Source organism: Halichoeres trimaculatus, unplaced genomic scaffold (genome assembly GCF_033239565.1).
Source record: "Halichoeres trimaculatus isolate MK-OKI-2021-1 unplaced genomic scaffold, fHalTri1.1 fHalTri1_scaffold_22, whole genome shotgun sequence".
NCBI classification, from domain to species: domain Eukaryota; kingdom Metazoa; phylum Chordata; class Actinopteri; order Labriformes; family Labridae; genus Halichoeres; species Halichoeres trimaculatus.
This window is the reverse complement of record NW_027437200.1, coordinates 8,861,467-8,871,966: the sequence shown is the minus strand read 5'-3', so window position 1 is coordinate 8,871,966 and position 10,500 is coordinate 8,861,467. Positions and strand designations below refer to the sequence as shown.

The following is a 10,500-nucleotide window of genomic DNA, read 5'->3' as shown; positions in this document are numbered from 1 at the left end:
TATCTCATTGTCTTTATGAGATAAAATACGGTTAAGAGATTATGAAAGCCCCTCATACTCATGATTTAGGTTGTGTCCCAAATTGTGCACTTTGAATTTTCAGCTGGACACTTCTCTGTCCCTCCATGGTATTCATTGCACAAACTTCTTCTCAGAAGTCATTTAACCTCCCCAGTTTGGGGAAATAGATTAGCAGTACCAACCAAATTCATCTTTAATGTTGTCTTGTCGTCTAAATGAATACTAAACACTAAACACATTACTGAACACTAAAACACAGATGGAAAACAACTTTAGATCATTTCCTTTTGTGCAGTAATGGTTTAATCTGCAGAAACTTGAAGCATAACAGAAAATCTGTATTCAAACTAAAACATTACCAATTACAGGAGGCACAAAATAAAAACTTTCAATAAATAGCTGGTGTAAAAAAAAAAGATGATCAAATACAAATTCTCTCCTCAAAGAAGAACCTCTGTGTAAATATATCTCAACTCTGGTTGTTCATTCAGCTGTTCATTTGAACTAGGATTTAAGGTCTTTGGTAGTTTGCTCTGATGTTTCAGCATCAGAGTCAGAGTCTGAGTCCTCTTTCCCCTGAAGGTTTGCTCCGTCCTGTTCCACAGCCACAGCTCCTTTTCTCTGCGGCAGGACGGTGAAGAACGCCTCCTGCCAGCTGCCCTTCTCCAGGTACGCCAGGATGATCTCAAACACTGCATGAGGAACAAATACAAAACATTAAAGGAGAACTACAGCTCGTTTGAATCACTCTGTGGCAGTTTCACAACATTAAGCTGAAATCTTGCAAAATAAAACTTTATGATCCAATATAAAATAGTTTTGGTGTAACTTTACTGCAATAAAGAAGTCAAAATATTATTAATACCTATCTCGTGTTTTAGTTTGAGTCCTTACCATGGTTCACAGCCAGAACCTTCCGACTATTCATCTTCACAAAACTGCTCAGGGGGAGCTGGGCGTGCTCAATCCCCAACTCCTTGGCCTTCTCAAATGTAATCCCCTGCCGAGAAAAACCCAGAGCAGGGATCAGCCAAATAAAGTCTCATCCTGCAGCGTACTTCAGCTGTGAACTCTCAGACAGACCTTATGATGGTTGTGGTCCACCAGCCCTCCTATCACGTAGGCCTTTTTCTGGTCCAGCTCCTCCAGCACATTGGGAGAATCTGACGTCAGGTAAACCAGCTCCTCCTTTGCCATGAGGTCACTGTAGTGCTCTGATTTAATGTTGATGTCCTGCTCAGAGCGGCAACATGCACAGCTATCAAACACTGATTTATTAGTCCAATACAAAGGTATTACTTCATACAAGTTTAATGTAAATGAGATAGATTTAAGGCAAAGTTTAAGGAAGAAAATCTTATTCAGAAAAACAACCTCCAGTGGGTCCTGAATCCAAATCTTGGATCTTAATGATCTTAAAATTTCCTCTGCATGTATTTAAATTAGAGTCAAAACAGGGAAAACAAGTGAAAAAATAAATGTAGATAATTAATGTTTAAAATTAGACAAGATGATATCCCTGGTACTACAGCACCAATATTGATCCATTTCATGTTTTCAGATGTCCACGGAGAGCCAAAATAAGCTGAATAAGTATTTAAGTTTTAGAAGTCATTAACCAGTACAGGCCTGTTTTTAGTGCAAATTAAACACTGATGAGTAAATATTTGTAAACTGCAGGGACAGATGTGGGGCACCATTTCTAAAAAGACAATGGTGTTGAGAATGTTATCAGATTTTCTGAACTCTCCCACTTAAGCATTTCCTTTTCCTCTCCCCAAGGGACGAAGGGACAAAGGGACGAGGAGGTAGTTCGTACACTGTGTGAAATCAAACCAAAAAGGCTACATACAGGTACTGCCATGCATTGAATCTACAGGATCATTAACCTGCAGGACTTGTGCCCCTGCCTCGGTTAAGGTGATGTGTGTAACCTATCCCTTAACTTTGACTCTGACATCCTTGTTTTCATACAAAGGATCATAATAAAATGAAACTAATCATCACAAGAATCCAATAAATCTATGGTTAGCATCAAATCTCTGTCAGCATCAGCCTAAGTATCCCAAACAACATCCAGTAAGCTGAGTGAGAACCTGCTCACCTTCCAGTTCACCCATCCTTTATCCTTCTCATCCATGCTCTGTCTCAGCTGTCCGCCCATACTGGTCAGATAAAACTAGAGAAATGAGAGGAGTCATTATGCACCATGGAGGATTGATGGTTTCATACAGGTTATTAGTTATTTACCTGTACAGGATGTAAGGCTCGTCTGTTCTCAGCGTAGCACCTCTGGATCTGTTTATGAAGCTTCCTGACATCCTGAATACACAGTAATACAACAGTATGTGGTTTAATGCCCCAGGACACATCTCTTTGTAGACATGGGTGAGTATGCTCGCATGAGCAGCTCACCTTGATGAGCATGAGGTCATCGAAGCTGCAGTCCACCACCAGTCTGAGTGAACTGGGCGTCACCTCCCTGCGTAGTCGCTTCTTGAAACCCTGAGCCTCTCCTCCTTCCTCTGGGTTATTCTGCCTCTGCTCTCGACGCTGCTGCTTCCTCTCCTTTCGTCTCTGCCTGCAATACAAAACACATATTATGGTCTACAAAAAGTCAGTTTTTGGGAGAGTATGTCTTGCATATATCTTAGTTGTGTGCGCAATATATAGACAATAAGTAATTTTTATGTTCCAAATGACTGCTAAAAGCAGCCAAGATAAACAAATGTATTGTATACTCCCACTGTTGTTGATTCGTCATTGCCTGACCCCATTTCGCCGTAGAGTAAAAAAGAAAAAGTGACTTATTTAGACTCGACATCTCACTCACTTTCGTAGCTCCCTCTCTTCTTCCCATTTCTGTTGCTTCAGTAGTTTCTTCTTCTGTCTTTTGGACAAAGTTTGTTCTTCTCCTATAGCTTCTCCGTTGCTGCTCACAGTCTGCACACAGCTTTTATTTTCATTGTTTTCACCCTCCTGTGTGGCTGCACATTCACCTTTCAATCCGTCTTCAGCCATCTGTACAGAGCTGGGCTTCGTGTCGATGCTCATGTGTTAACTAGCAGCTGATGATGATCGACTGCTGCCTTCTGTTTCGAGCAGCATTTAAAGGAAAATTCAGGTACTCCACCTTCCGACCTGGACAGGAACGAAGTTTTTACAATACTTAATCGCTGCGGTGTCCAAATTTTACACAGTCACACAAACTGAAAGAAAGACGCTTCTGAAGCTGTCAAACTTTAGCATCACAGCTAACATGTATGGAACACTGTCGCGCTAGTTGCGTCATCTGACCGCGCCAGATGCATTTACAAGTAGAACGTGCGGAGTACGAATGGAACGCACCATACTTGCGGTCGTTTCACCTCATGACAGCTTTATTTAATCCTAAACAAGTTATTTTATCTTTAAGTTTATCCATAAGTACGAGAATGACTGTTTTGCTGTTTGTGGTATTTTTTTTTACAATTTGTTATATATCCAGGAACAAAAACTTAATTCAAATGCAAAACACTTTGTGTTTTGTGCAAAGAGATTACAAGATGGAGCATTTTATTTAAATCAATCACGAGTGAAGATAAAGGAAGAATAAATTAACACATAAGTTAGATTTAATGTAAAGACAACTATACTTAGAATTTAGCAAAGAAAGAGATTTTTTTCTTTGCTTGGGGAAAACTGCATGAATTTTCTCTTTTTCACAAACTACATCCTACATATTACCAAATCACTAGACACTGTGAGTGTATTAGGCACAAAACAGCAATACTATATTCATGACGAAACCACATGGTTTTGTGTTGTCCTGCTGTCTGACATAACAATGGTAGAACTTCTCAATGGCTAACAAACTTTGTGAAATTGTACACAACTTAATTAAAACATTTATTTTAAATGTATAAGTGCAGCACGATAATGCAATTTGCTGACTTCAGAGGCAGAGTGCATTCCAGAATAGCAACTGGCCTGTATGTGTGTTGGACTGAATACACTGGTGGGCTTTGCATTGCAGACATTGCAGCAGTTAATGCGTGTGTGTCGGAGCACAGCAACATGATCCTGCGCACATGCATCTACATACCCTCGTAACCCAGTTTCTCTGGTGCACAAAGCCAGCAGAGGCCTTTAACACTGGCAGCATATTTAGCACACATTCCAGTATAATGGGTGATAAGCCAGTTCTTGGCCTGCAAACACACTGCTAAACTGTTGATGTCGAATTATAGGAACTAGAGGATGCAAACCATCAGCATGTATTAAAGACAGAACAGAAGAAAAGGTTTCATAATTCTTACAGTTTCAAAAAACAGTTTTTTTTCACCAGTTTCACATGAAACATGCCATGAGGTGTTCATATTTCAATTTACTTTACATCAAATGACAAATGAAGGTTTTATTAATCAGATTTTCATCATTTTACTTCCTTATCATCTCTACACCCACATCTAATATTTACCCCAAATAATCAAACACTAACAAATACACAGGTTTGGTTTAAATCATTCATTTTAATTAATGATTGTAAGAATGATAAATCAAATCTTTATGTTAAATAATAATTTTATTACTGACTGTCAGTTTTCATACACTTTTTGTCTCATCCTCTTACAGCAAAAGAGAAAGTCCCAAAATTAAAAAAAAAAAAAAAGTTTTGATAATGAACATTTTTATATAATATTTAGTATTTTGATTTCATTTTACTTTACATCAAAGTACAGAAAAGCTTTTATTTATCTGATCTTTGTCTTAAACAGTTTTACTTCTCCCTGTCATCTCTACATTATACCTTTAATATACCCCACAACAATGAAAAACAATTCAATACACATTCATCTAATTGCTTCATTGTAACATAGTTTGAATAAAAACTTAACAAAAGTGTAGTGACCACATTTGAAGTATTTACCACAAGTAATTTTTCTCTATTTACAAACGAATGTAATAACTGAGGACTCACACACTTGAGTCACTGGTCTGCCTAAATGTATAGCACAGATCGACCAAAGACAAAAAAAAAAAAAAAATCAAAAGTAGGTGTTGTATGTAGGTCATATAGTGTAGATTTTGTCCTGGTCAACGACAAACATCTTAATTCTAATGTATTTATTTTTTTGGATGAGTTTTTAATCCCAGCATCTCACCAACATTTTATTTACTCCACATTCTCTGACAAAGTTTCCTATGCCTCTACCTGTACAGTGACTTTCTGTGGTAACATGATCAGTGAATTTGAACTAAGAGTGTTTACAAAGGGGAACATACGCTCAGTGAAGGTCTGACTGAAGGTGTAAATGTGTGTGTTTGTATCCAGATCAGTGAAAGACAGTTTCCCTTTGCTCCAGTCCAGCTTCACTCTGACCCTCTGTGGTGGATTCCTTAAAGCGAGAACTTTATCAGTATGTGGAGGAGCATATGCTCTGTATTTACCCTCATGAAGCCATAATTCCCAGTATCCTGACAGAATGTCTCCTTTCCTTGATACTGACTCTCCTATCACACCCACAGCCCAACTTGCAGCAATCTTCACCTCAACATCCCAGCTGTGAGTTCCTGAGTTAAAGCCCTTAGACCCAAGGACTGTTGAGTAGATCTCAAACCTCTCTGGGTTCTGTGGGAAAAAGCTCAGTTTGTCTTCAAATCTCAAACTTTTTAGATTTTCAGATACTTGGAGGTTTAATCCTGCAGTATTTGGGTCCAGGACCACAGGAAAGTAGTTAACCATCTCCTTCATCTTGTTCCAGATGTTGAAGGTCAGGTTGCCCAGGTGTTTGGACACATCTAGCAGTGCTCCTTTGCTGAGCTTAGGAACGTCCATCAGAGGGCGCTGTTTGGCTTTTTCAACTGCGGTCTTGTAGTTGTGCAAGAATGTGACACTCTCAGATTTTAGTTCCTCTTCTGTGGCTTTAATGGTGTCTGACAGGGACTCTATCTGTCTGCTCAGAGTCAGAATCTTGGCCTTCACACTATCAGATTTCAGCACCCCCTCCAATCTCAGAGCAGCCAATCTGTCCCTCTCTTCCACTTCTAAAAACTTATGAAGTTTCTGAAATTCCTCCTGAATTTGGCTCTCTGTGGTTTGAGTCTGGGTTGTAATATGTTTTGCTGTTTGCTCCAGGTTAAGTTTCACTGAAATGAAGTGCTCCATCTGGTCCTGTAAAGACTTCAGGTGTTGTCTGAGCTCCTTCCTGCAGTCCTCTGCGGCCTCATCAACAGGACTGAATCTGTGGTTGGTGTGTGCTCTGGAGTCCCGACAGACAACACACACTGGCTGCTGATGGTCAAGACAGAAGAGCTTCAGTTTCTCTGAGTGCAGACTGCAGAGAGCCTCAGACCCCACAGAGGCCTTCTCCTCCAGAGAAAGTTCCACAAAGAAGGATTCGCACAGGTTCTTTAACACTAAGTTACAGGGCGGGTCAGCTGTTGGAGATTTTTGCTTGCACAGAGGACACAACAAAATCTGTTTACCTGCCCACCAGCGCTTCAGACAGTCTTTGCAGAAGCTGTGGCTGCATGACAACACCACAGGATTCTCAAAGACGTTGTGACAGACTGAACATAAAAAATCAGTGTCTGCTGGAGAGGTCTTGGCAGCCATCTCTGAGTCCCTCTTTTAGTCCTCCCTCTTCAAAAACTCTCTCAGTAGCTGGAAGTGAAAATATTCCAGGTGTAAAACACTTAGAGTTGTCCTGTAACAGAAATGTACAAATAAAATAAACTTGCCTTACCGTGTTCTGTATTTCTTCACTGCCAGGGGAAGTTGCTGGTGCTGTTCCCTTTTTGTATGTTTCTGTACTCTGTAAGAAATTCCAGTAATGAACGGTGTTTCCTGGTTGATCATCAGAGCCCTTGCGATAAGGCAGGCAAATCAGGCTATTGCCTGGGGCCCCCTGCTGGCCTGAGGCCCCAAGACAACGACTGCTATGAATAAAATGCAACGACAAGTCCGTGTGAGCGCCACTTGGCAGCCAAGGTGCAATGACACTGTTATCGGGAGTCGGGATCCCCCCTCAAGGGGGCCCCTCTCAGTGGTAGCTGACAGCACGCAGCAGCCAGCAGGTTTCATGATCCTTGCAGCCGGCAAAATACAAAACATCCCCAAGGATGAAGCGAAAAGAAGAAAAGAATCATTTGCACCTGTGAGGTGCTTATGATGAAAAGTTAGATCTAACTTTTTACACTTAGACTTGACATTAAGATCATGGATCCAACATTAAATAAATTAAAGTTTGACATACAAGGTTTAACTTTTACATTGAAATTTACACTTAAGATCTTAAATTTTCATTTAAAGATTGAGATTTTTCATTTATATTCAGTTTTCTACATTTAATATCTTAATCATCAATGTAAATTTACAGTGAAATTTTTGATCAGTTATCATATGTAGATTTAAAAAATTTTCACTACTTAACATCTTTTATTTACAATGAGATTTAAGATTCAACTGTTACATCTCTCACAGAGCATAGATATCATAAAGATAATATTTAAACTGCTTACTTTGCATTTGACTTGACTTCGATGTTTTCTTTAAACTATTCAGACAAAAATGACAGGTATGACAAAATTCAAAACTGGGTTTTATTTAAAAAAAACAAAAAAAACAAACAAACAAAAGTAACCTTTTATGGATTTATATCAAATTTTGGTTTGAGGAGTTGCTGTCTTTATTCTGTTGCTGTTGCCTCAAACAAACAGGGCTTAAATCCTCTTGTGGGAGTGTTTGGTGATGCAACAAATAAAAAATGTAGAAAAAAAGTGATAGGAGACGACCGATATTCAGTTAATTGATACCTTATCCAACTCAGTAACTTAAAGGCAAGAATTAAACTCATTGTCAAAGTTTTCATAAAGCTATGTTAACAGATGAGACATGACAGAAAATATTTATGATGCTTCCCCTTTGAAGATCAAAACGCAGATACAACCACAGCAGATTACTGAAACTAGATTCTCACTCATCTTTGTTTTTAAGACCACTTACACATGGTCTCACACTAAAATCTATGTCCCGACCTGTACAGTGACTTTCTGTGGGAGTATGCTCAGTGGTTTTGTGTGAAGCGTGTTAACAAAGGGGAACACACGCTCTGTGAAAGCTGAAAAGAAAGTGTAGATGAGTGTATTTGTATCCAGATCAGTGAAAGACAGAGTCCCTTTGGTCCAGTCCAGCTTCACTCTGATCCTCTGCAGCTGCTCCTGCACAGACAGACATTCCTCCATCACAGGTGGAGAGTAAGCTTTGTATACACCATCCCTGTAGTGTAGCTCCCAGTACCCTGACAGATTACTTCCTTTCCTCGGCTCAGACTCTCCTATCACACCCACAGCCCAGTCTGCATCGCTTCTCACTTCGACATCCCAGCTGTGAGTCCCGGAGTTGAAGCCCTGTGAGCCCAGTACCATCGGGTGCTTCTCAACCCTTTCAGGGTTCTGTGGCAGCAGACTCTGTCTCTCTACACACAACAAATGTCTCAGATCCTCAAACACAAAGAGGGTGGATCCTGCAGTGTTTGGATCCAGAATCACAGGAGAGTAGTTAACCATCTCCTTCATCTTGTTCCAGATGTTGAAGGTCAGGTTGCCCAGGTGTTTGGACACGTCTAGTAGTGCTCCTTTGCCGAGCTTGGGAGCCTCCATCAAAGGGCGCTGTTTGGTTTTTTCAACTGCTGCCTGGTACCTCTGCAGGAATGTGACACTTTCAGATTTTAGTTCCTCTTCTGTGGCTTTAATGGTGTCTGACAGGGACTCTATCTGTCTGCTCAGAGTCAGAATCTTTAACCTCATCATCTTGATCTTCTGCTCCTCCTCCCTCCTCAGGGCAGATATCCTGGCCTCTTCTTCTTTTGTGAGAAAATACTGAAGCTTTTTGAATTTCTCACGAATCTGGCTCTCTGTAGTTTGAGTCTGGGTTTTAATATGCTCTGTTGTTTGATCCCAGTTAAGTTTGACTCTTTTACAGTGCCTCATTTGGTTCTGTAAGGCCCCCAGCTGTTCTCGCAGCTCCTTTCTGCAGTCCTCTGCGGCCTCATCAACAGGACTGAATCTGTGGTTGGTGTGTGCTCTGGAGTCCCGACAGACAACACACACTGGCTGCTGATGGTCCAGACAGAAGAGCTTCAGTTTCTCTGAGTGCAGACTGCAGAGAGCCTCAGACCTCGCATAGGTCTTCTCCTCTTGAGAAATGTTGAGTGTGACGGATTCACACAGGTTCTTTAATGCTAAGTTATCAGGCGGGTCAGATTTTGGAGATCTTCTCTTACACAGAGGGCACAGTTTTAGCAAAGAACGTGACCATCGCTGCTTCAGACAGTCTTTACAGAAGTTGTGGCTACACACCAGCACCACAGGATTCTTGAAGATGTTGTGACAGATGGAACAAAAATAATCTCCAACTTGAAAAAAAGGGGCCGACATGATGGAGTTCGTCCTTCGAAGTCACTCTTCAAAGTAAGAGGTAGGAGCAGAAACGATCCAGTATATCCAGTGATCCCTTTCCTTGGTATGCCTTCTCTGCTCTGCGGTTCGTCTCTGCATGTGTCTGTCCTCAGTGAGAAACACTGTCAATGTGCCGTTGTTCCTGGTTTAGAGTTTTATACTCAGAAGGTGGGAACGTGTATAGATCACTTCTTTTAAATATTCAGCCAGGAGCCAGAAATGACAGGTGAGTTTCATTCAAACATTCCTCTGTTGTTACTCAACAGGTGTTGAACTCTGCAGAATGTCAGATATGTTTGTATGTAAGAACCAGCAGCACACGCACACCAGTATTTTATCACCACTATTGATGTATCATGAGTGGAAATGCAGATTTGTGTCTACCTGTACTTCAAAAGATGATTCTGTCAAATTTTCCCACATGGCTCTGGAGTGGAAATCACTGCATTAGCCTGTGTACCAGCTGCTTTAAACCGTCTATTGTTCAACTAGCATACTTTTTGGATCTGGAGTTGTAATAAATCTGTCAAAGACAACAATCAAATGCTTCTGTCTAACTGCTGAAGGTTGCTGTGTCAGTAAGGAAATAAATCAGAAACAACAACTACATAAAAAAAAAAGAAATAAAAAAGGGATGGTATGTGAATGTTGTTATGCTTAGTTCCCAGACATGAAACATAATCTTGTAAAGCAAGTTTAGTATCAACAAGACTTTCTGGTAATGTATCAGTCATCATCTTTCATGGGTCTCTGTGAGAAAGTTAGAGCTGAGAAACTTAAACATGTTTCATTTAGCATTTTTAAGATAGTGAGCACTCTATTTGCCAATTAACACTTAGCTGGAAAAGTTCAACTTTAATCCTTTTTTGTCCGTGTCTGTTTTTTTTAAACTGTCCTTAATGATGTACCCGGTTACATAACTGTGTTTCACCTCTGAAGACTTATCAAAGTGTTCCTTGTTTGGATGCCAATACAGTCAGGTGCATTTGAGCGTTTGAAAGCCAGAGCTGTATGCAAAGGAGTTTTTACTTGCCTGCA

At 40.4% G+C, this 10,500-nt stretch overlaps 3 protein-coding genes across 3 annotated transcripts; all 3 read right to left on the bottom strand.

Moving 5' to 3' along the window:
- Positions 1 to 292: 292 nt before the first annotated feature.
- On the bottom strand, positions 293 to 3,318 carry trmt10a (tRNA methyltransferase 10A). The gene is made up of 7 exons (XM_074661929.1): positions 2,855 to 3,318; positions 2,437 to 2,602; positions 2,272 to 2,343; positions 2,126 to 2,200; positions 1,105 to 1,254; positions 916 to 1,021; positions 293 to 713 (listed from the first exon to the last, which is right to left on the bottom strand). The coding sequence occupies exons 1-7, from the start codon at positions 3,073 to 3,075 to the stop codon at positions 526 to 528; spliced, it is 978 nt and encodes a 325-aa protein (XP_074518030.1). The 5' UTR covers positions 3,076 to 3,318; the 3' UTR covers positions 293 to 525.
- A 1,745-nt stretch (positions 3,319 to 5,063) lies between these two features.
- Positions 5,064 to 6,863, bottom strand: LOC141784353 (zinc-binding protein A33-like). The gene is made up of 2 exons (XM_074662172.1): positions 6,750 to 6,863; positions 5,064 to 6,667 (listed from the first exon to the last, which is right to left on the bottom strand). The coding sequence occupies exon 2, from the start codon at positions 6,617 to 6,619 to the stop codon at positions 5,204 to 5,206; it is 1,416 nt and encodes a 471-aa protein (XP_074518273.1). The 5' UTR covers positions 6,620 to 6,667; positions 6,750 to 6,863; the 3' UTR covers positions 5,064 to 5,203.
- A 1,165-nt stretch (positions 6,864 to 8,028) lies between these two features.
- LOC141784491 (zinc-binding protein A33-like) lies at positions 8,029 to 9,441 on the bottom strand. The gene has a single exon (XM_074662327.1). It carries the CDS (start codon positions 9,439 to 9,441, stop codon positions 8,029 to 8,031), a length of 1,413 nt encoding a protein of 470 aa, XP_074518428.1.
- Positions 9,442 to 10,500: the final 1,059 nt, after the last annotated feature.